General features: G+C 39.4%; 3 protein-coding genes across 9 annotated transcripts in view; all 3 read right to left on the bottom strand.

Moving 5' to 3' along the window:
• echdc3 (enoyl CoA hydratase domain containing 3) overlaps window positions 1–462 on the bottom strand; it is a 4,558-nt gene extending 4,096 nt beyond the window's left edge. Inside the window, exon 1 of the mRNA XM_024289949.2 lies at window positions 281–462. Within this exon, the coding sequence (XP_024145717.1) occupies window positions 281–447 (167 nt within the window). The 5' untranslated portion in view covers window positions 448–462. The remainder of the gene's footprint in view (window positions 1–280) is intronic.
• A 1,341-nt stretch (window positions 463–1,803) lies between these two features.
• Window positions 1,804–8,688, bottom strand: kcnj8 (potassium inwardly rectifying channel subfamily J member 8). The gene is made up of 6 exons (XM_024289937.2): window positions 8,085–8,688; window positions 6,026–6,174; window positions 5,799–5,959; window positions 3,864–4,003; window positions 2,603–2,819; window positions 1,804–2,531 (listed from the first exon to the last, which is right to left on the bottom strand). The coding sequence occupies exons 1-6, from the start codon at window positions 8,429–8,431 to the stop codon at window positions 2,292–2,294; spliced, it is 1,254 nt and encodes a 417-aa protein (XP_024145705.1). The 5' UTR covers window positions 8,432–8,688; the 3' UTR covers window positions 1,804–2,291.
• Window positions 8,689–14,652: 5,964 nt separating this feature from the next.
• Window positions 14,653–23,347, bottom strand: part of abcc9 (ATP-binding cassette, sub-family C (CFTR/MRP), member 9) — a 65,830-nt gene continuing 57,135 nt past the window's right edge. For 3 of the 7 annotated variants that reach the window (XM_036210294.1, XM_036210295.1, XM_024283370.1), the window contains 4 exons: window positions 21,562–21,665; window positions 21,310–21,443; window positions 19,381–19,443; window positions 15,888–16,025 (listed from right to left, as the gene is read on the bottom strand). In XM_036210294.1, coding sequence (XP_036066187.1) covers window positions 15,888–16,025; window positions 19,381–19,443; window positions 21,310–21,443; window positions 21,562–21,665 — 439 coding nt within the window. Of the gene's footprint in view, window positions 16,026–18,775; window positions 19,060–19,380; window positions 19,444–21,309; window positions 21,444–21,561; window positions 21,666–23,347 lie in introns of all 7 variants that reach the window. The other 4 variants (XR_002920479.2, XR_002920480.2, XM_036210293.1 and 1 more) reach the window with 2 other exon arrangements.

The following is a 23,347-nucleotide window of genomic DNA, read 5'->3' as shown; positions in this document are numbered from 1 at the left end:
CATAAAGGTTTGTTTTTTTCTGTAACTCTTTACACAGTAAACAAAACAGGTTTTTCTTCCCTCAAAGTGGACTGAACTGTGGACCCTGACCGGAAACTGACTCTGCTGTTTTTGTGACATAAACGAAAACAGCCCAAATTAACGTTTTTGAGAGGTAAAAATAAATGTTATTTTAAATAAACGTGACGTGTTTTGGTTGACAGCTGCTGCTGTTCGCGGCAAACAGATAAACACAAAGTTTCTGACATTTTTTTTCGGATCTTTTAGTCGTCGGCAGCACCTGATTCCGGCCTCCTGCCGTCTCACCGTCAGCGGCTCGGAGCAGAACCGTCGAGCGGACAGCAGAGACCCGCTCCCGACGAGCCGAGTCCCGCCGAGAGCCGCGAGGAGCAAAGCGCGAGCCATGACTGCATTCACCTTCCCACACTCACTTCCGGGTAACGTCATGACGTCACCACAACTCCCTTACTGTAGAAAAATGAAGCTTTTTTTTTTCTTTTGAGTTCTGGAAAAAGTTAGAGCGAGTTTTATGAAGTAAATTAAAAATTATAAACTTTAAATATATATTATTTCAGTTATGATTAAATATATATACGTATATAAAAATACAGTTACTTTTTTCAAACTCAATATTTTATACATAAATGCAGAAAAAAACGATTTGCCCCCTATTTATTATTTATTTATTAAATAAATAAGTTTATATAAACTTTCAAACTTTCATTTAACCTATTAATAATTCCATATATTTTATTTATTTTGTTATTTTTAGTATTAAATAGTTTTATTTTGATTTTCTCTGTTTAGAACTTGGAATAACAAATTTAATTTTATGCAGAATTAAAAAAATAATAGTACATTTTTTAAATGACAAAAATAGTTATAGCTAACAATTGTGTTTGTTACTATCTTAATAATGGCTGCATAATGTAGTTAAAACTGACTAAATTAAGCAGTAAATGCTAATTTCAAGTTTTTATGGCAAAGACTTAAAGTAAAACAGGACAAAACGCATTTTTTTATGTTTATCACAGGGCAAAAAAAAGTTTTAATGACCATTGTAGAAAAAAAATCACTGAATGCTGTACTCAGTACCGTAATGGGGTGCAGAAGATACTTTGCTTGCAAGACTTAAAAATCCTTGATAAGAATAGTGTTTTAACATGTTCTTGTAACATTTTTCTGACATTCATAAAAAAAATTATGCTTAAAATTGCGTTTTTAAGTATTTCTTTATTCAAATTGTGGTGATTCAAAAGCAGACGAAAAAATGCCATTGGAAAAAGATCGTATTTGTGATGTAGAAAATACTGTGGGCCGGGCCACAAGCTCCATGTTCAGCTCCATTCTGATGCATCCACTTGTAGATGAATAAATCCATGAACGTCTTTGTTGAGCTGGAACAAAACTGGATGACTGGATAGCTCCGATATTGCTCGCCATTTTTGTTGCACCGGTTGTAGTTGTGAGGGCTGTAAGCTAGCAGGAGAGGATGTAAACAAAGGGATGATGGGACATCAGCAGAGGCTTACTTCCGCTCCAACAGTCCTGCCCACAACTTATAAGTACATTTCTACTAAACTCCTGCTGCTCTGCAGAAACTATGTCCTAGAATACAACATATTTTTTAAATGTTTGACTAACAAACACATAATTATAATTAAAAGACCCCTGGGAACACTTTGAAAATAGATCTAAAAATGATCGGAGTGGGTCTTTAAAATGACTTCAAGCAGAAAGACAGTTATTAAACAGACATTATTGATGTAAAAGAATGAAAAGTAAAAAAAAAAAAAAAAAACCTTTTAATTTGAAGTGAGAGCTTTTAATCCACAAGAACGCACAACCGTACAGGAAATGACGTCATGATTCGTAGCTACAGAATGACCTACGGGAAAAACATCTCGCCTCCTTTTCAAGCAGCAAAACAAGGACTCGTCTCCATGGATACGTGATAAACAGACATGTCATGTTGATGCGCAGAAACGGTAAAAGAGTTGGTTCGTAACCTTCATGAAAACAGATGTTTTTGGAGCCGTCGTGGGCGCATGAAGACTGGATGTTCCTTCGTCGTCTGTTCTCGTGATCTGAAGAACAATGCCCGAAATGTGTTGAGGAAAGATACGATTGACGTTTCTGTGGTTCATGGTCAGCGTGACAACAGAAGGTTAGCGGTAAACACGTTAATGTCGACGTAAGACGTGCCAAAGAAAGAGTCCCATCAGAGAAACGGACACGGTCCTCCTCCCCAGGTAGAGGAGCAGGGCGGCCGGCGGCGGGCGGGGCTTGTGTCAGGTGACGGCGTTCAGGTTCTGGCCCCCATCGTTGGGGGCAAAAAACTGGACTTTGGGCGGAGCCAGGCCGGAGTTGTTCCTGTGCAGGTTCCCTCCTTTCCTCATGGAGTTGTTGCGCCGCATGGAGTTCCGCTTCCTCAGAGAGTTCTGGTGCGACAGCTCGCTCTTCTGGAGGGTTTGGATCAGGATGGACGGCTTCTCGTCCAGCTCCCGGGCGCTGCAGGGCGGAGTCGCCACCTTCAGAGACACACCCACAAACATCTTCATCCCGTCTAATCAAATTTAAAGCAGCCCGTTTTCACGTTTACCTTCACTGTGTTCCCAAATTTGGAGTAGTCCACCGAGTACACACCCTCCTCCTCTGTTACTATGGGAACAAAGCGATGACCCCACTGTATCTCCTCGGAGATGTAGGAGGTCCGGGCCTGCGTGGTGATCCCGGTGGTCTCCACGACCCCCTCCAGGATGACGATCACCTCCAGGTCGCTGCACTGCAGCTCCATGGCCGACAGGTCATAGAGTGGGCTGAAGACACAGCAGAGTCACAACTGCAGCTCCACGTTTGTCCAGCAGGGGGAGGTAACACTCGTTTAAAGGGTAACCAAGCACTAAATCAACTTTTTTTGGGCTGTTGACCTCTATAAAGGGGCATTTAAAGTGTTGTCTGTTGGTTGTTGCTAAATAAACGTGTTTAATTCATGAAAATATTGTCAAAAACTGTCTGTGTGCTGTCCCCTACAGGTTGAAATGAGGTACTGCAGTTGAATTTTGTGATTGGTTAACTGGTGTAAGTCCCAGAAGTTTGACGTCTTTAAACTGTGCAGCTCTAGTAAAAAAAGTCCCGCCCATCTGTCATTCTGTAACAGTCGGTCGTTAGCATGTTAGCTTTAGCATGGCTCGTAGGTCAAGGCAGATTCTTGAGAATTGATATACATCAGGGGCCCCCAAACTTTTTCTTGTGGGGGTCACAAAACTGTTTTCTTTTTTGAGTGGTGTCGGTTTGTAGGCTAACAGAAAAAGTGTAAAAATCACAGCCTTAATGTAAACATTTACGGTTTTCCAGAAAGCCACACATAGCTAAATTTAAAATAATTAATTTCTGTAAAAAAAAATAAATAAATAAATAAAATAAAATAGCTAAACTTAAAGCCTAAATTAGCAAAAACAGCTAACGTGTAGCTAAAATATGGGCTAAATGCCAAATTAGTCTAAAAAAAAATGGTAAAATGTGTAATTTAGCTAAAACAGCTAGTATTTAGCTAAAATATTAGCTAAGCTTCAAATTAGCCGAAAAAACTGAAAAAAGCCTAAATCAGTCAAAACAGCTAGCATGTAGCTAAAATATTAGCTAAACTCCAATATAGCACCTTCTAGTTTTACAACTAGAGAAAGCTAATCTAACTGTCAATCATAGATCCAAGCCACACCTCCACCACTCAGTCCCGCCCCCTTTTTGGCATTCTTCAAATCTTGACTGTGGAAGGATCCATCCTCCAACCGTCCTGTTTGGTTACCCTTTAAGAAAAACATTTTCCATTCGACTTTTGAGGATCGGATGAGAGGTAGGACCTGTTTTTGTCGATGACGTGGCAGATGATGAGCGGCGCCAGGAGGAACAAGCTGTTGCTGGCCACGGCACTCTCTGTCTGCACGTCGATCTGATGGATGGGGATCACCTCTCCTTCTGGGGTGGTCGTCTTCCTCACGACCTGCATGAGACGCACCAGACCAGCCGTCGAGATTCAAACCAACCGAAGAATCACGGCGTAGAAATACAAGCAGGAAGGGGCTAAAATCAGGACAAATTTAGATTTTTTTCAAACGTGTTTGGTGATAGCGATGCAGTGTTCCCTCACTATACAGTCTCTGTTTTCAGATTTGCATGCTTTATATATATTTTTCTTATAAATTGTGTTCTGCATTCTGATTGGCTGTGGACCATTGTCAATCAATCTCCTCAATACTTCATCTCCTGTACATAATCCTGAATCTTCAATCAGATCTTTGTTTTCACCCTATATTCCTGGAGAAGACAAGGGTTTGAACAGCTACACAAGTTTAGCTCCAACTCAGACTTTATCACGGACAAGCCCCCAAAACAGATCTCAACTGGAATTGGAGCAACTAAACTCATTTGAAAGTCCAGGTGTCTATTATTTCAGTTGTAGCTCCTTCGTTGCAGAAAAAAAAAAAAAAACCTTTTTATTGATTTACATATTGCTAATTGCCATTTTATTTATTTTTTTACATCTGAAACACCCAACTAAGCACATTAATTATAGTGTTTCAAAACAAACTAGATATAAATTCAAAAAACACAAAGATGTAATTTGAAATATATATATATAAAGTTATTTTGAAAAATAAAAATAAAATAAAATCTCATTTATTTGTTTTTCAGTGACGGTAACAACTCTGTACTGTGAAGCAAGAAATTATAATTATTTACCTAAACATCTCGTCTTGCTTTTATTACAAACTAATGTTCATCTTTCACAGAACAATTACACTAAATGCTAATTATAAGAATACATAACTCTTAATCCTGCTCTGGTTTGTAGTGAAAATGGTGCTAATTAGCTTAAAATGCTAACCTAAGAAAAAATGTGTAAAATCAAATGAAAAAAGATTAAATCAGGAACTACAACCAATTATAAGTCTAGTGTAGTTCTAGAATTAAATGTTTAAATAAGTACAAAAAAATCTACTGTTGTTTTAAAAAAGTTTGATGTTAATTTACCAGAAAGCAGCTAATTGTTAGCTAGCTAGTAGAGCTAGCTAGAGAAGCTATGATAGAAAATGTTGACATTTTATTTTCTGATAAAATTTAACATTTGAATTCTTATGAAACAAAGTACACTCAGGAAAATACTTGATAACTTACAGTCACTAAGAAAAAAATACCTACAAACTTTATAAATACTGTAGCTATATTTACTGTAGCTAATGCTAATATGTTAGCAAGAACACTTGTTGGCTTTTTTAGTTTTTTTTTAATGTAACAATGGAAAATATTTAATATCACTTATTTTATTTGTTTACATAAAAATTATATTTAAACACTTAAATATATAACATAAATATTTTAACCAAAAACATTTATTAAATTTACTTTTTGTTTAAGTGAACTTATCAACATTCTATTTTAAAACTTTTGTTACTTGTTGAAATATTTAGAATTCTGTTTACACTCAGGAAATTAACCCATTCCTGCTTGACTTTATTGCAAATTATGTAAGAAAAAAAATATTTTTAAAGCTTTTTTATTTAAAATGATGCCAAATTAAAGTCCTAGATTTGTTGGTATGTTGCAAGCTAGTGACATTCAGCATGAAGTTGTTAAAATTGTTTAAATGTTTTTGTTTTTTTTTTTTGTATAAAATGTCCCCAAACATGTTGCATTTGGAATAAATAATCTCAGATTAAGTTGCTACATCATCAGTTATGAATACATTCGGTGAATAAACATTTTAACACTGAGGGCTAAAGGCCAATCAGACGAACCTGCAGCCTGACGGTTGCTCCGATGATCATGCTCTTCCTCAGATCTCCAATCCGGATCATGAAACACAGACGGTTGTTCCTGACGGCGATCACAGCGTGGCGGCTGAAGATCAGCGTCTCGGCGCGACGGTTGGACTGAGCGGTCTTCATGAAGATACAACCTGAGGACGGGCAAATGCTGTAACTTCCTGCTTTGTCCCTCCTGACGGGACGTTTCTCAGCCTTACCCAGCATGACGGCATTGATGATGAGGCCCACGATGTTCTGCAGGATGAGGACGGTGATGGCGGTCGGACACTCCTCTGTTATCATGCGTCCGCCGAAGCCGATGGTGACCTGAACCTCGATGGAGAACAGGAAGGCTGAAGAAAAAGACCTGCAGGAGGAGGAGTCATTATTGAACCCAGCCAACTCTGTACAATAACGAGCAGGATCAAATCTGAATAATTCAGGAATGCACGACGCTAATTATCATTTTTCTTCAGATATGTTTTACAGTCTCAATTTTTTTTTTTTTTAAACAGTGCATTGTGTTCTGGGTCCTGATTGGCTGTAGACCACCGTCAGTCAACGTCCTCCATACTCCATCCTCTGTACAGAATGTGTTCAGTTTTCCAAATCTACATGAATCTTCAATCAGATCTTTGTTTTCCTTCTATATTACTGGAAGGTTTGAACAGCTACACAAGTTTAGCTCCTTATCCCGGACAAGCCCCCAAAATGGATCTCAACTGGAATTAGAGCAACTAAAGTCCATTTGAAGACCCAGGTCTTTCAGTTATGGTTCTTTGTAGAAAAATCGTTTTAATCGGTTTACATGCTGTTGTTTTTTCGTTTTACACGTGAGACACCCAAACAAGAAGAGATGTGACGTTCACGAACAAATCCAAACTTTAAAAAACCGGGAATTAAGTCCCGGTTGGCTGGGAACCGTTCTTTATCCATCCATCTTTTTCTGCTCGTCTGGGACCGGGTCGTGGGGGCAACAGTCTGAGCCATGTGTTAAAGTCAAGGCCCGGGGGCCAGATCCGGCCCTCCAGATCATTTTTGTTATTAAAAAATTATGTTATTTTGTTATCTTATCTTATTTTTAACTTGTATAATTTTGACAAAATATATATTTTATGGAGAGTAAAATTTTGAAAGTTATTTAAGGTTTAAGTTGATTTATTCTGGAATAACATTCCTGCCTTTTTTATTCATAATTATCGTTAAAAAAAGTTATGGTTTTAAAGTTTTAAAAAAATGTCAATCTGCTAGCTTTATGGACGATTTTGACTTTTACTAAGATTTTTTAGGCTATTTTGGAGTTTAGCTAATATTTCAGCTACATGCTAGCTGGTTTGGCTAATTTAGGCTGTTTTGAAGTTTAGAATTTTTTTCAGCTACATGCTAGCTGTTTTGGCTAACCTAAGGTTTTTTTTCGAAGTTTTTTAGGTTAATTTAGCATTTAGCCAATATTTTAGCTGGCTATCGACTTCAGTGTTTTCAGCTATCAGCTTCAGCATTTTTAGTCATTAATTTCAGCATCTTCAGCAGTCAAATTCAGCTTACAGCATTCACACTAGCATTATCACAGGTAATGCTGTATTAGTTCATAATTATGTTAAAAAGTTACAGTTTTAAAGTTTTAAAAATGTAGTTTTAGTTTGTTCACTAATAGTTTATCCTGTTCGTTGTGTTCTGGATTTTGTCCCCCTGTCCGGTTGAGTTTGACCCCTCTGCTTTAGAGGAATCTCTGCTCCATGGACGACATAAACACGTATCTGTACATGATGTCCAACAACTGCATTAGAAGTCGGTTGTGATCCTGATCACATTTTGGTTTTGGAGCAGCATCTGCTGCAGTCGGAGGTTTCTGAAGGAAAAGCGGCCTCCACACTAGTTATTAACTGGAACCATTTTGGAATCCGAGCAGTTTTTCTTCTCTGCATCTGCGGGTCTCCTCGCTCACGTCCCAGATGGAGACTGATAAAGGAGAAGCGTGGGAAACTCTGATGAGGAGATGCTGCCATCAGAACCACAAACAGTTCAGCCAAACTCTTCCAGAACAGAGAGGACAGTTCTCCAGATGTAAAAAAGAAAAGGAGAGATAGAGAGCAGAGAAAGGAGGTTCAGAGGAGGAGAAGGAGGTGCTCTTCATCTGCTGGAATCACCTGTTTCCCCTGAAATAAACGGCAGTTTCACCCCTGATTTATGTCCCGTCCCTCCTCTTCCTCTCCGGGTTTATAATAAAGTGAAGAGGATGAGGACTTCCGAGACATGAAAGCCTCCTGAGATTCTTACTTGACGTCTGTGACGCAGTAGGCCGGGTTCTTCACGCCCGGGTCCAGGTCTCCGTGCGCGAACGCCACCAGCCACCAGCTCATGGCGAACAGCAGCCAGCTGCTCACGAAGGTGGTGGTGAAGATGACGAGGGTGAAGCGCCACTTCAGGTCCACCAGCGTGGTGAAGACGTCCTGCAGGAACCGGCCCTGCTCGCGGATGTTCTTGTGCGCCAAGTTGCAGGAGCCGTTTTTGGCGATGAAGCGCGCCTTGTTCACGCGGTCCCTGAACACCGGCTTGCGGGGCATGCGGGAGACGAGCCCCGGCAGCCCGAACTCCTCCGGGATGATGCTTTTCCGCGGGTACATGTTGACTTTGGAAAGGCTCGAAGTCCCTTTTCAGACGGAGACCCGAAGCCGGTGCGTCTTTACGCGCGGATCCATGGAGTTTCGGGGATGATTGGAGGCGCGAGCGCCGCCTCTGCCGCTCCTCTGAGGGCAGGGAGGGACTGACGGAACCGTCCTGTTGACGTCGACCCGCTTCAGAGTCCAGACCAGCTGAGACCTGCGCCTTCAGGGACCCTCCAGGACGGTCGGAAAACTCAACTTTACGCGCTTCATTAAAGATGTCCAAAACTTTCAAATACACTTTTCTGTGTCAAATTTCTGACCAGAATCTAAAATTTTAGGTTCTAAATTCACAAGATGTCCTAATTTATTGAGCTAAAGTTGGTTATTAATGATATAATTTACCTTTTTTTTTTAATCAAGTGGATTGGTTTACCCAATTTATGTTATTTCCCGAGTTAAAGTAAACCTGTCCCGTTTTAACCTAAGAATTGGGATAAAAACATCCACATTTTGGTTACTTTGAACTATGGAGTTTAAGTAATTCATCTTTTTCTCTTTTCTCCCCGTTTGGTTCATTTTATGATTCTTTTTAAACTTCAAATCTTCTTTTTACATCAAAAACATATTTAATCCAAAAACTTAATGAAGAAAAGGCTTTTTCTTTGAAGGATGTCAGTATTTTCAAAATAATGAATTTTTTTGATCCAGAATTTTAAATATAATGTAATAATTCCCATGAGCATGTACTAAAATATTCAGGTCATCAATAAAAAAATATTTTCCTCAAATTTCTTTTTTTTTTGTTTCAGCATTAATTGCCGTTCAACCACTAGAGGGCGACATTACGCAACTTTAGCCTCTTTTCTGTCATTTGTTGATGCTCTAAAGTTGCTTTTTTCCTTCCTTTTGCTCTAAATGTTGCAGTAAGGCGACACAAAGTGCTCTAAAAAGATCTTTTTATTATTAATTAAATTATTTCTGCTCCACATCCATATTTTGGATGAGGATTCAAGAACAAAACAGCCCGATGTCACACAAAACTCCTTTATTTTCATTTCAAATGTAAAAAAAAGATAAACACATGTGATACTTTCCTAAATTTGAATCAAAACCTCTCAAATATGCATTTCCTCAGAATAAAAAAAACATTTCTAGCAAACAGGCTGAAGATAAGATAAGTTAACAGTCAGGAGAGAAAGAAGAAGTGCATAGAAACGAGGAGGTTTCCACCGCTCCTCTAAATTAAGACTCCAGCCGCACGCTGGCGCTGATGCTTGAGAGTCGGCAAAAGGCGCATTTTACGTTTTAAAACGTGTTTAAGACGAGAAAATCCAGCTGGATGAAGAATGTCGAGACGGAAACAGAAAGGAGGAGGAGGAAGATAAAAAAATGATCAACGAGTCGGAACAGAAGCAGTGAATGAAACAGCCGAAAGATAAACAAATAAAACTAAATATTTAAAACAGACTCAAAGAGAAAACAGCTTCCAGACAAACGGAATCTGGAAACCTTCATTAGACGGTTTGAGTTAAAGAAATCAAAAACCACAAATCTTAAATGTTTATCTTAAAAATCTGGTTTACTTTTTGATAATCCATCATAATCACAGTGTGGATTAGAAACAGTAAAAAGGCTGTTTTCATGTTTATGAAACGTCGAGACTTCAGAGATCCTCACAGAGAAATCGTCTCACAAACGTAGTTTAAGACGAATTCTGTCTTTTCATAATCATCAGAAAAATGCAACAGTTTTCATTGGAGCGGGTCTTTAAAAACCGCTATCGTGCTACTATTTATTAATAATTGTGGTAAATGTCAGATTACACGTTCTAAATTGTGGATTTAAATTAGGGACGTCGGGGAAAAAAAATCGGTATGTCGCGATATTTCATTGGCAATACTTGTGTCCATTTAAAATCACGACAAGATGATATTTAATTAATTAATTTTGAACATCTGACTTTCCACCTGAACCCTCGACCGCTAACTAACTCACTGAGCCAATCAAACCAGAGCCACAGCAGCATGGATTTATGGGTAAAAGAAACTTGTGTATGAGATGTTTAACATTAAGATCGTGAAATAAAATTAATTTTGATGTTTTATTAGTATGAAAGGCGTATTAAAAGTTATTCTTTATAATAGTAAAGAATTGTTCTGCTATAGTTCTGATACATATCGTGATAAGAATCGCTAGACTTGTCGTGATACTACGGCCGGTCCTACTTTTGTTTTTTGATCACTTTCTTGTTATAACGATCCATTATGTCGCAATAACGAGAAAACAAACTTTGTTTCCTAATTATAATGAGATCAATTATCTAGTCACTTCGTTCTCTCGTTATTACGAAAAATTGGATTTCGTAACAACGAGAAAAGAAACTTTTTTTCTTGTTATAACAAAATATTTAAGAGCAAAGAATGAAGCATCCTCCTCTCTCTTTTCCACACTGAGACACGGAATTATAAATCCTTTAGTTCGTAGTTATCAACAAAAACAGAAGAAGAAACACTCCCCAAATGTCATATTTTAGTCTATTTTTACCTATTAATGGATCTACACTCTTTAAAGGTCTTAATTCCATCACATCCATCAGGCCCCTCCCTTTATGTCCCCAAACAAACAGGTGAAATGACAGAACCCCGGAGCATTTCTGCATGGTGCGTTCACTGAACTCTGGACATCAGGCGTTTGAGGAGCGTAGATCCACTAAAAATAAAAAATTGACAAAAAACTATTTTAGTGGAGTGTTCTTTTACTATTTTTGTTGTTTACCACAAAATAAAAAGACTTAAAACTGGTAAAGTCTCTGCGTCTCTGTGCATGAAGGGAGAGGGGGACACTTCATTCTCGTTATTGATTATCTCGTTATTACGAGATAATATCTAATGATTAAATCCAATAATAATATCTGATAATAACAAGATATTACGAGTTTGATTAATTATTACAAGATAATATCTCGTTCTTTTCAAGAAAACGAGATATTATGTCATTATCACAAGAAAATGATCAAGCAAAAAAGTGGAGCCAGATATTAAAAGATTTGTTCATTTTGTGGTACAAGAACCAGATGTGGCTCAAATTTACTTTAGGATCTCCTGATTCTGAAAAAGTACATCAGTCACAAGAGAATCCAAGATTTTAAATGTATCTGATTTATATACATGTATGTGTTCTGTAGGATACACTCCAGGTAAAGGACTGGATTTTATACTTCAACAGAAAATATTGTTGTGACATGAAATATTTCTGTAAAAATTAAGTGTATGGCGGCCATCTTTAAAAATGGCCGCCATATGGGCTTTTTCAAAACAAGGTACATCATCCATGAGGGATTTGGTGCATGATTTGTCTGAGATATCAACCCAATCCCAGCATTGAATGAGACCAGGAACACGGACAGGAATGGAGGCGGTAGTGTGATGGTGTGGGGGTGCTGTGCAGACGATTCTGACGGAGGAAGAAAGTTCTCAGTCTGAGTTTTCTGTAGCAGGACGACGTCAAATCACAGCTGATGATGGTTCTGGTCAAACCGTCCTTTGATTTCTTCTTTTTTTTTTTAATAAAAATCGTCAAAATTGTCTAAATTTAAATGTTTTTGTAAAGAGGGATGGAAGAAAACTTTCCCAACAGTCGCTCCTGTTCAGGGCGACTTGAGCAGCTAATAGATTTAAGGGAGTAATTACAATCTCACATCAAAACGAAGGCTTTGAGAGAAACCATGAAAGGAAATTATAAATAAAAAAACTACATTTTAGATGACAAAAATGCAAAGAAATGACGTTTTCACAGCTCTAATAATTCACGTTTTCCTAAAAGCTGATCAGAAAAAGACATAATGACCTCACAAAAGTACAAAAGCAGTTACTTTATGAAGCTCGTTTTCATTAACAGACACTCAGACTCGCTGCTACAATGAGAAGAAACTTTTCCAGAGTTTAAGTTGTTTGTTTTCAGATGAAAAGCAGCAACAGCCTTTAAGAAAATCTGCCTTGAAAGATAAAAAAGTTTGACTTTTCATGGTAGAAGAGTTTGAGTAAAAGGCATTTTATCAGATAGTTTGTGTTAGACAGCTGGAGCTTCCAGGAGCTCACAGAAGGAAAGTTCATTTAGATTTCAGCAAAGCACGACTGCAGACAGACAGCAGGTTCAGCGGCAGCAGGCCTCGCCGCCGCCGCCGCGCCCTACAGTGTTCGGACTAACGTCACAGAAACACAACTGACAAAACATTTATCTGCTCTAACAAAACTTGAAAAAAAATCTCATTCATGCTTTTCTATCATTTTAAGACATAAAAAATACAAATAAAAACAGATAATAATTCTTGTTTCAACGTTGAAATTTTCCAAGCTTTTAAGTCTCCTGTTTTATTTTGAAAGTTTGGTTTATGTTTACTTCCTGTTACTATGTCATTCCTGTGTTTTGTTGTCAATTGTATAAAACATTATTTCAGTTAATTTTTTAAAGAAATCTTTGATTCTGTTTGACCTTTTCTGCGGTTTTAGCACCAAACGTAGCGGCTAATAAAAAAAGCTAACTAGACCATTTCGGACAAACGTGTTTTATTTTGAAAGTTTACATTGCTTTAACTTTAATTTCCTGTTATTATGTCACTCCTGGTGTCTGTGGGAGGTTTTCTAAAATGTTCTTTCCGTTTGTTAGAACATTTGTTTTCCTACAAACTTGATTTTTATTCTACTTTTTCTAAGATTTTAGTCATCAAGACAGCAGCTAATTAGAACGCTAGCTTGACAGTTTTGGACTGTTCTGTTTTATTTTGAAAGTTTTCATTGTGTTTGCCTTTACTTCCTGTTACTATGTCACTACTGTTTTCTGTTGGCAGTTATACAGAAATTTATTTAAGATTGAAGACATTTTGTTTGACTTTTTCTAGGATTTTAGCGGTCAAATAGCGGCTAATTAAATCAGCTAACCGTTTTGAACATTTGATTTATTTTGAAAGTTTGCCTTGTGTGTATTTTTACATCCTGTTTCTTCTGATGGTTTTCTAGAATATTCTTTCAGTTTGTTAAGAATTTTTTTTCTTACAAACTCAATTTTTATTCTACTTTTTCCACAATTTTAGCTATCAAGTTAGCGGCTAATTAAAACAGCTAACTTGACCGTTTTGGACCGTTCTGTTTTATTTTATTTATATTCAGTCAGTCACAGGAGTGTGTATGGACACCTAATGTGTTAAATACCATAAAGAGAGGAGTTACCAATGCTAACATCTGTTAGCAGTAGCGTGACACACTCTCTTCTTTGTATTTGCTAGCTAACATTGTGCGTCTGACAAAGTTTTTGGTTAAGGACACAAAGGCAACGAGCGGCAAAAACTTTATAGTAACAATTCGTGACTCTGCCAGTGGTGTACTTTTTTGGCGTGCGACTTCCTTGAATAATCACGTTATTTTTTAAGTTGCTAACCGCGTGCCGCTTCTGCCGTCAAATTTTAGCACCAGTTCCGGGAATCATGGGGAAAAAACAACAAACGAAGAACAGTTTCTTCCGCATAATGACACTCAGATATGATAAGGATTCTCAGTCTTAAGGCGGTTTTACTATTTATTTTAATAAAGCTAGAAGCTAACAGAGCTAATGCAGCTAATGCAGCTAACGCAGCTAATTGAGCTGGTTCTACTACCGCGGCTTGTTTAGCTAATGCAGCTAATGGAGCTAATTCAGTAAACGTAGCTTACCGAACTAAATCAGCTAATACCGCTAACGCTGCTAATTTAGTTATCCCAGCTAACGCAGCTACTTCTATACGTCTTTAACAGTAGAACTGGAAACTTCTCATAAAAAGTCACATTAGAATATTTGATATGTCTAATATTTGTTAATGTATGTTTGATTATTTTACCGTTTCATAAACAGACATTTAATGATGAGAGATTAAAAAAGTCATTTTTTGCGAGCAGAAAATCCTCAAAAATGGAGGTACTTTTATTTTTTTTAAAATCTGTTAAGTTAAAGGGTAATCAAACCAGTTTTGTGGCAAAAAACAAAAAAAGTTTATTTTACTGAGTTCAAAACAAGAGATTCCAAACAGGAAATAAGTTTACATGCAGAAAAATCATCAATAAAACAAATTTCTTTATTGTTTTAAATTTCTATGATCCAAAATATTTAATTTATAATTGTTTCCAGGTGCTTTTAATTTGAAGGAGTATTTTAAATGATGAAAGTGTAAAGTTTGAGTTTGAAAATGGGTCAAAAAAAGGTTTAATGTATTTAAATGTTGGGAGTTGGTTTATTTTGAACAGTTTTACGTGATTCATCCACAAACTGTGTTGTCGTCTTTCCACCTTAAATTCTTAAAGTTTAAACTCTTCAACATTCTTGTCATTTCATCAGTTTTGCTTCTGCGGCACAAATTGACCATAAAATAAGTACATTTAAAAAAGAAAAGTAAAAGTTTCAGTGACCCCGCCCCCCATGTGTCCTCATTATTGCATAACGTGAATCGATATGAACGAATAAACGGTTAGAAACTTTTTTACAAAATTCTTAAATCCTATCTGTAGAACTTTCTGCTTGAAGCTACGTCACAATTTCCACAACAAAACCAAATCTAAACACGCCGGCGGTGACTCCACCCCCTTATTCTGTCTCATACACTAACTTCTCGTCATCGGAGTGATTTGGCTGAAGTTTAAGAGGTGAATCTTCAGTAAACTTCATATAAACTGTACAAAAATTTTTCACGACTTGTGTCGAAGCTTCAAGTCGACCAACGATAAGAAGCTAAAACTGTGTTTTTGACCTAAAACATTCAAATCTTTAAGATCTTTAAACCGTTACGATCAATCCGGAAATGTCGAGTAAACTTGTTTTCACTTTCAACAGCGCCCTCTTCTGGTGGTTCTTCTCTTCGGACACTCATCCTGAACTTCAAACCATTTTTGAACGAAGAACCTAAAAAGTTCCTTATCATGATGCTACCACTGCCATGTTTTAAACAGTGGGGCTGTTTTTGCGCCAAAAAATACCCATGAAATGCCGTAAAAGTGGCAAGAAAACATTTGTTTGTTACGTATTTTTCATTTTGTCACTGGAATCACTTTCTATTAAGAATTTAAGTCTTCCTAAACGTGTTCCATGAATCCTAAAAATGGTTTGTTTGGCTGCTGTGAGTGCTCCATTCCACGCTCCGGATGGAAGAGAACCGAACCGGGGCCGGCTTGTCCAGAAGGAACCGTGTTGGGATAGGCTCCAGCAGCCTGTGACCAATCCAGCATGAAGCAGAAGGATGAACCGTGATTCTATCAGGTCTTGTTGTCATGGAAACGGAGCCTGGCTCCACTAAAGTCTTTCTACCTCACACCTGTTGGCAGGGAGAGTCGGAACCCGAAGAAAACAGATGAGCGGACGGTTCTGACTCTCTTGTTTGAGTCGAGACACCAAACCGACCAACTTGGACCGCTCGAGTCGCTCTTGTTGAATTCATCGAGTCGGTTCGTCGTGGTTACATGTCGGCTCTGACGAAGGAGGCGAACATCCCGTCCTCCTGCTCCAACAGAGTCTCGGGTTTGTCGTACTCCACGATGTTGCCTCGCTTCATCACAATGACCAGGTCGGCCGTGAGGATGGTGTGCACTCGGTGCTGCGGACACACAACACAACACGGCGTGAGCGTCCACGCCTCAGGCCGGCTTCACACACAACACGACTCCCTGATGGATCACACGGAGGTTTATTTGGTGGCTTTTGGTACCACCAGATCAAATATCCTAGAACATTGCAAACATTTTCTCTCAATAAATGTTTGTCAACATGAATTATGGTTTTAATAAGAAGTTTGTGGGAAATATTTTTTGGATTTTTAAAGAAAGGGTTCCTACTGGTTTTTTAATTGCTCGAGATTGAAAAAAGCCCTTGTTGGTTTAAAAATAAAGGTCGACTTCATAAAGTCAGTTTTTAAGTTGTAATTTGATCTTTTACTGCACCATGTCATGAATTTAAAGGGTCTATACCATGAAAAACACTTTTTGAGCTTTTAAGTGTATTATTCTGTTAACTCCTCCTATATAAAACCCAAAGTGGTATTTTGATCTTTTCAAACATTTCTGAGTAATCCTCTAAAAATTGCGCTCCGAGAATCAGCCCTTCTAAAACCACAAAAACGAGCAAGTTCTGATGAATTGATGTCAGTGAGAACCGCCCCTTTCAGGAAGAGTCTGGGCTGCCAGCACCGCCCCCAAGCTAACACAAATCAGCTGATAACTTCACAGTTCAGCTAGCATTGAGTGGCCGCTAACTTCCTCGCTCAGCTAGTAGCCGCTAACTTCGTCACTCAACTAGCAGCGGCTAACTTCGTCGCTCAGCTAGCAGCCGCTAACTTCGCCACTCAGCTAGCAGTTGGCAGCGGGTAACTTCGCCACTCAGCTAGCAGCCGCTAACTTCGTCACTCCGCTAGCAGCCGCTAACTTCGCCGCTCAGCTAGCAGTTGGCAGCCGCTAACTTCGTCACTCAGCTAGCAGTTAGCAGCCGCTAACTAGCTAGCAGTTGGAAGCCGCTAACTTCGTCACTCAGCTAGCAGTTAGCAGCCGTTAACTTCGTCACTCAGCTAGCAGCCGCTAACTTCGTCACTTAGCTAGCAGTTGGCAGCCGCTAACTTCGTCACTTAGCTAGCAGTTAGCAGCCGCTAACTACGTCACTTAGCTAGCAGTTGACAGCCGCTAACTTCGTCACTCAGCTAGCAGTAAGCAGCTGCTAACTTCGCCACTCAACTAGCAGCCGCTAACTTCGTCGCTCAGCTAGCAGCGGCTAACTTCGTCGCTCAGCTAGCAGCCGCTAACTTCGTCGCTCAGCTAGCAGCCGCTAACTTCGTCACTCAACTAGCAGCGGCTAACTTCGTCGCTCAGCTAGCAGCCGCTAACTTCGTCGCTCAGCTAGCAGCCGCTAACTTCGCCACTCAGCTAGCAGTTGGCAGCGGCTAACTTCGTCACTCAGCTAGCAGCCGTTAACTTCGCCGCTCAGCTAGCAGCCGCTAACTTCGTCACTCAGCTAGCAGCCGCTTACTTCGCCGCTCAGCTAGCAGTTAGGAGCCGCTAACTCCATCACTTAGCTAGCAGTTGGCAGCCGCTAACTTCGTCACTCAGCTAGCAGTTAGCAGCTGCTAACTTCCCCACTCAGCAAGCAGCCGCTAACTTCGTCACTCAGCTAGCAGCCACTAACTTTGTCACTTAGCTAGCAGTTGGCAGCCGCTAACTTCGTCACTCAGCTAGCAGTTAGCAGCCGCTAACTAGCTAGCAGTTGGCAGCCGCTAACTTCGTCACTCAGCTAGCAGTTAGCAGCCGTTAACTTCGTCACTCAGCTAGCAGCCGCTAACTTCGTCACTTAGCTAGCAGTTGGCAGCCGCTAACTTCGTCACTCAGCTAGCAGTTAGCAGCCGCTAACTTCACCACTCAGCTAGCAGCCGGTAACTTCGCCACTCAGCTAGCAGTTAGCAGCCGCCAACTTCGCCACTCAGCTAGCAGCCGCTAACTTCGTCACTTAGCTAGCAGTTTGCTACTGCTAACTTCGTCACACAGTTAGGGTTGTTCATCCGCTAACTTCGCTGCTTTGCTAAAGATGATCAGCCGCTAACTTCGCAGCTAGCAGCTGATTAGCTACTAACTTCGCCGCTCAACTAGCGGTAATCAGCCAATAACTTCACAGGTCAGCTAGCAATGATCTGTTGCTAACTTCACTTATTAGCTAAAGATGATCAGACGCTAACTTAATCGCTCAGCTAAAAGTGAGCAGCCGCTAACTTTGCAGCTCAGCTAGCAGCTGATTAGCTATTAACTTCGCTCTGGTAGCTCAGCCTGTGTAGGGATGAGAACTAAAGCCAAATATACGGTATGCACATCCATATTTCGGATGTCCTTAAGTTCGGATGTTGTTTGTTTTTTTGTGGCGGAACGCAGACACGCTGTTGAGGCTGGGTCTATGATGACATCATGAAATGGGCGGCACCCACACACCGATAGGCGGTCCCTCAGAGATAGAGGTGTTTTACTTCTGGGTAGCAAAAAAACTCACGAAAATAATTCATATGTCATAAATAATTTGTTTTTGTGTTCCAACGGTAATTTATAACATATGATAAACTCTGAAACAATTATTTTGACCCTTTAAAAATAACTGAGGCTTTTTACAGCAATTTTAGCTTAAAAATATTTACAGTTAAAACAAATTAATAGCACAAAAAATGGATCCCATGACAACATTTTCTTTATATACGTCCTCCATCATCAGACACAAGAACAAGTTAAAATCATAGTTTTCATGAGTGGGTCTTTACAGTCTAATCATCTTAAATCTGGAGCAGAGAATGAAAGAGCATGCAGAAGTTAGTTTGGTACCAACCAGGCTGCCAGGGGCAGAAAGGCTTCAGCAGACCCAGACTCAGACTCCGGCTCGGGCTCAGCCAGGACAAGCGGGACAGTAAAACACAAAGGAGGAGGACAGGAAGGGGTCCTGGCCGAGCCGAAGCGGTCCGAGCCGATCCGGGTCTACTTGTGAGTCCTCACTAGCACACTGAAGAGGCTCTCCTCCTGTGCTAGCAGGCTGGGAGCCGAGTCATTTTCCACCAAGATCCCTGAGGAGAAGACCAGCACCTGCTCGGCGTCCAAGATAGAGGACACTCGGTGCTGGTGCGGGGCGGGGGGAGACGCAGGACGACGGGGTGAATACAGAGGAAGATGGAGAGGGAAGGATACAACAGTTCGTAAACACGATCACAGACACAGAAGGAGGAAAAAGGGAAGCCGGTGAGTCAAAGAAGAGGATTGATTTTGATCATTTCACCACTGCATGTCACTTACAGCAACTGTTCAAGCAAAAAACAGGAAAAGAAAACTAAAGAGGGATGTCTGGTTTACAGGAACGATGCAAAGATCCGGCCGATTCTGCCGGTTTGCATCGGCGCTACTTCCTGTTCCAGAAACACACGGACACCTTCAAGGACTTACGGCGATCGTAACGACCGTCCGGTCCGCAAAGGCCGTCATCACCACCTTCTGCAAGATGTTCTCCTGCAGCGGTGGAAGAGAAAACAAGGTTAGCGGGCGAGGAACCCTGAGAGGGTCAAAGGTCACCTCCAGAACAACCCAGAACCTTTAACAGACCCGATTACCTTCAGTCTATCTGGAAAATTCCTCCCTACTGAACAGCTTCCAGACTGAGCTGTCGCAAGACCGTCCATCAATGAGGACGACAAACATGCTCCGTCTGCAGCTAAGGAGGTCAGACTGAGGTCTCATGAACTCAAAACAAGTGTAGAAAAAGGGGAGGAGCTTCTGGAAACAAATATACTGTTTTTTTATGATGTCATATTTGTAAGGAACAAACATTTGCTGGATAAACTTAAATCTAATGAGTTATATCGGCTAGAGATGCTACGCTAACCTGTTAGCATTGTCCAAAATACATGAAGAGCGACGCCATATTGGAAAGGGCAGAAAACAATGAGATACAACTTAGCAGAGACAATAAAATAACCATAGAATGTTTAATTTTCGTTTAAAAAGGAAAAAAGGGAAAAAAAGACTCAGGTTGTCGTATTTATGTTTTTGTACGAAGTGCAACAGATTACCAACACGGGACGGGAGAGAGGACACAGTGAGCACTTCAGTCCACGGCCCAGAGTGCCGAGGCAAGCGACTGCGGCTCCATATGTCAGCCATGTTTCAGGACAACATGGCTGACATGTCTCTGAGCTTGTTGTAGTTTTATACGATTCTCCCTCATTTTTAAAATGAAAATTTCTTACATTTCTTCAAACAGCATGCTCCCCACAAACATGGAGATACTTTAAAGCAAACTATGGCCCGTGGGCCGGATCAGGCCCGCCTCCACATTTGGCCCGGCCCCCCACACACCATCAAAAACGCGGATCAAGAACCACTTAGCTAATATTTCAGCTACATGCTAACTGTTTTGGCGATTTTGGCTTTTTCTCAATTTTTTCAGCTATTTTTGAGTTTAGCTAATATTTTAGCCTTATGCTAGCTGTTTTGGCTAAATTAGACATTTTACCAGGTTTTGGGGCTAATTTGGAGTTTAGCTAATATTTCAGCTACATGCAAGCTGTTTTGGCAATTTTGGCTTTTTCTCAATTTTTTCAGCTATTTTTGAGTTTAGCTAATATTTTAGCCTTATGTTAGCTGTTTTGGATAAATTAGACATTTTATCAGGTTTTTGGGGCTAATTTGAAGTTCAGCTAATATTTCAGCTACATGCAAGCTGTTTTGGAAATTTTGGCTTTTTCACATTTTTTTCAGCTATTTTTAGTTAAGTTTATATTTTAGCCTTATGCTAGCCGTTTTGGCTAAATTAGACATTTTACCAGTTTTTTAAGGTTAATTAAGAGTTTGGCAAATATTTCAGCGAACTGCTATCTATTTTGGCTAATTTAGATTTTTTTTTCAGTTTTCTAGGCTAATTTGGCATGTCGCTAATATTTTAGCTAGCTATCAGCCTTAGTGTTTTCAGTTATTTCTTTCAGCGTTTTTAGTTATAAATTTCAGCATCTTCAGTGGTCAAATTCAGCTCACAGCATTCACACTAGCATTATTGCAGGTAATGCTATATATTAAGACCTGATCCGAATTCTTCCTATAGCCCTCCCCCTTCGTTTATCCCTCCGTGCTTGCTCCAAACAGAGGGTGATGAAAAAATGGTGTCTAATATTTCGGACTTTAGTTCAATGACGTCATCAACATCGCCGGTCCGCTAGCGTTAGCGTGGAGCTTCCAGCGCTTGAATAAACATAACAACAGCGGTTTTATAACTTTAAAAAGGTCACACTACAACATAAAGTCATTAATTACATTTAAATTTAAACTTCTGTGGTTCGGAGCGCACCAAAGGGAAGAAAAGAGCTCCTTAGCGCGACTCACCGTCGCCATGTCTATGGATGCTGTGGCTTCGTCCATGATGAGGATGCTGCTCTTCCTGACAAAAGCTCGGGCCAGACAGAAGAGCTGCCTCTGACCGACGCTGAAGTTCTCTCCTCCTTCAGTCACCACCGCGTCTAAACACAAAACCGATGCAGGACACGGTTAGAAAAAATGTCAAATTCAGGCAATATTGTACTCAAAAATCTACGTTATGGCGAGGGACCACAGGGATGAGCTTTTTCATTCGGTTACCGAGGCCGCCAGGAAGAGCTTTGACCATGTTCTTCAGCTGAGCGATCTCTAGCGCCTCCCACAGGCGGTCGTCACTGCACTCCCTCTCCGGATCCAGATTAAATCTGAAACACAAACATCCAATTCATTTGTTTTGATGGTAATTTAAAGACTTATATGTTTGACAAGAAAGACCAAACGGTTAACAGATCTTCGGATTTTCAAGCAAAGTCCAAAAATAAATCAATATGTCAAAATATTTCTGTACGTTATTTGCTAAATGTTTAAGAAAATAAAGATGAGATAACAGGATTGACTGAGGAAAAGCGCTCGGACTGAAGGGAATCATGAAACAGAAGATCTGTGATGGTAAGGAGGTAAAACTGCAGCTCAAACTGGGTCAGAACATCTAAGAAAACAGCCGTCGCTCCGTGTCGACCGGCTTACGTTCACATAAACAAACTCCAACACGGACTTTTGCGTCGCACACAATCATCCTGTCCAAACAAACTCACATGCTCTCTGGCTCTTGTAACAAACAGAGAGACGTGTTATTATCTGCTAACACAAACACAGAGGTTGGGAGTGTGTGTGAAAGAAGACGAGGAGCTCGCCGGGTCCTTCATCTCCCCGCGTGTGACGTTCGTGACGAGAGTCAGGCGAGCACGGAGCCACATTTCCCACTGCGTTCCTGTCTGTTTATCCCGCAGCTGGGAAAACCGCCGTCATGTGACCGGGCGGCGAAATACGGCCAACGTTTTAGCGAAGAGGATTTCCCTTCAGGGACGGGAGAGCTGAATCAGCAGATGGAAATCTGACAAACTATTGTGTTTTTAGGCACAAGAATATATAACCTTAACATTGAAATGTACATTAAGACCTTATAAAAACAAAGAATTTACTGGAGTTTATTTTTACCTGTAGGAATTAGAGTGAGTTTATTCCATACAAAAACATAGACATACACCAAAGCAGCACGCCGTGATGCTCATATCAGGAGTTAATTTGTCCCGAGATGGAGTTTTTACACAGAGTAAAAGAATAACAATAAGATGAATAGTTAATTTAAGAGAATGATACTTAGTTTTTTTAAAAACTGGTCCAAGACTTCAGATCAGCAGGAAGTGACTTCCAGAGTCCGCAGCTTTCCAGCTTTGCAAAAAAAAGTCCTTAAAGGTTTAGGTCCATTAAGACACTTAAAAAACCTTTAAAAAAGTTTAAAAAAATAAATAAAAAAGGGGACTTTTAAAATTTTGTATTTTAATTAGTGCTTTCAATTGATAAAAATCAATGCCGATTAATCACAATTTTCATCATGAATAATCATAATTTTATCATGAATAATCATATTTTTATTATGAATAATCACATTTTTATCATGAATAATCATAATTTTATCATGAGTAATCATAATTTTATCATGAATAATTATATTTTTATTATGAATAATCACATTTTTATCATGAATAATCATAATTTTATCATGAATAATCATATTTTTATCATGAATAATCACAATTTTATTGTGAATAATCGATTTTTATCATGACTAATCATATTTTTATCATAAATAATCACATTTTTATTATGAATAATCACATTTTTTTCATGAATAATCATAATTTTTTTCATGAATAATCATATTTTTTTATCATGAATAATCATATTTTTTTATCATGATTAATCACATTTTGCATTATGATTAATCATCCATGTTTGTCTTTGTTTTCCTGGTCTGAGCTGGAATCCGGTTTAAAACTGTCTGGATTGTTTCCAGAGTGCTAAACATTTTTGCTGCACCACTAAT

The sequence above is a fragment of the Oryzias melastigma genome, linkage group LG23 (genome assembly GCF_002922805.2).
Source record: "Oryzias melastigma strain HK-1 linkage group LG23, ASM292280v2, whole genome shotgun sequence".
Lineage (NCBI taxonomy): Eukaryota > Metazoa > Chordata > Actinopteri > Beloniformes > Adrianichthyidae > Oryzias > Oryzias melastigma.
The sequence above is the reverse complement of the archived record's forward strand: the minus strand, read 5'-3'. Positions and strand labels throughout refer to the sequence as shown.

Bases quoted from the DNA above. Each gene is read 5' to 3' on its own strand.
- kcnj8 (XM_024289937.2), bottom strand. From the start codon at position 8,431: ATGTACCCGCGGAAAAGCATCATCCCGGAGGAGTTCGGGCTGCCGGGG. The intron at 5,960-6,025 runs GTAAGGCTGAGA...GCCCGTCCTCAG, and splicing joins CATCAATGCCGTCATGCTGG to GTTGTATCTTCATGAAGACC. The intron at 4,004-5,798 runs GTTCGTCTGATT...CGTCTCATGCAG, and splicing joins GAGCAACCGTCAGGCTGCAG to GTCGTGAGGAAGACGACCAC.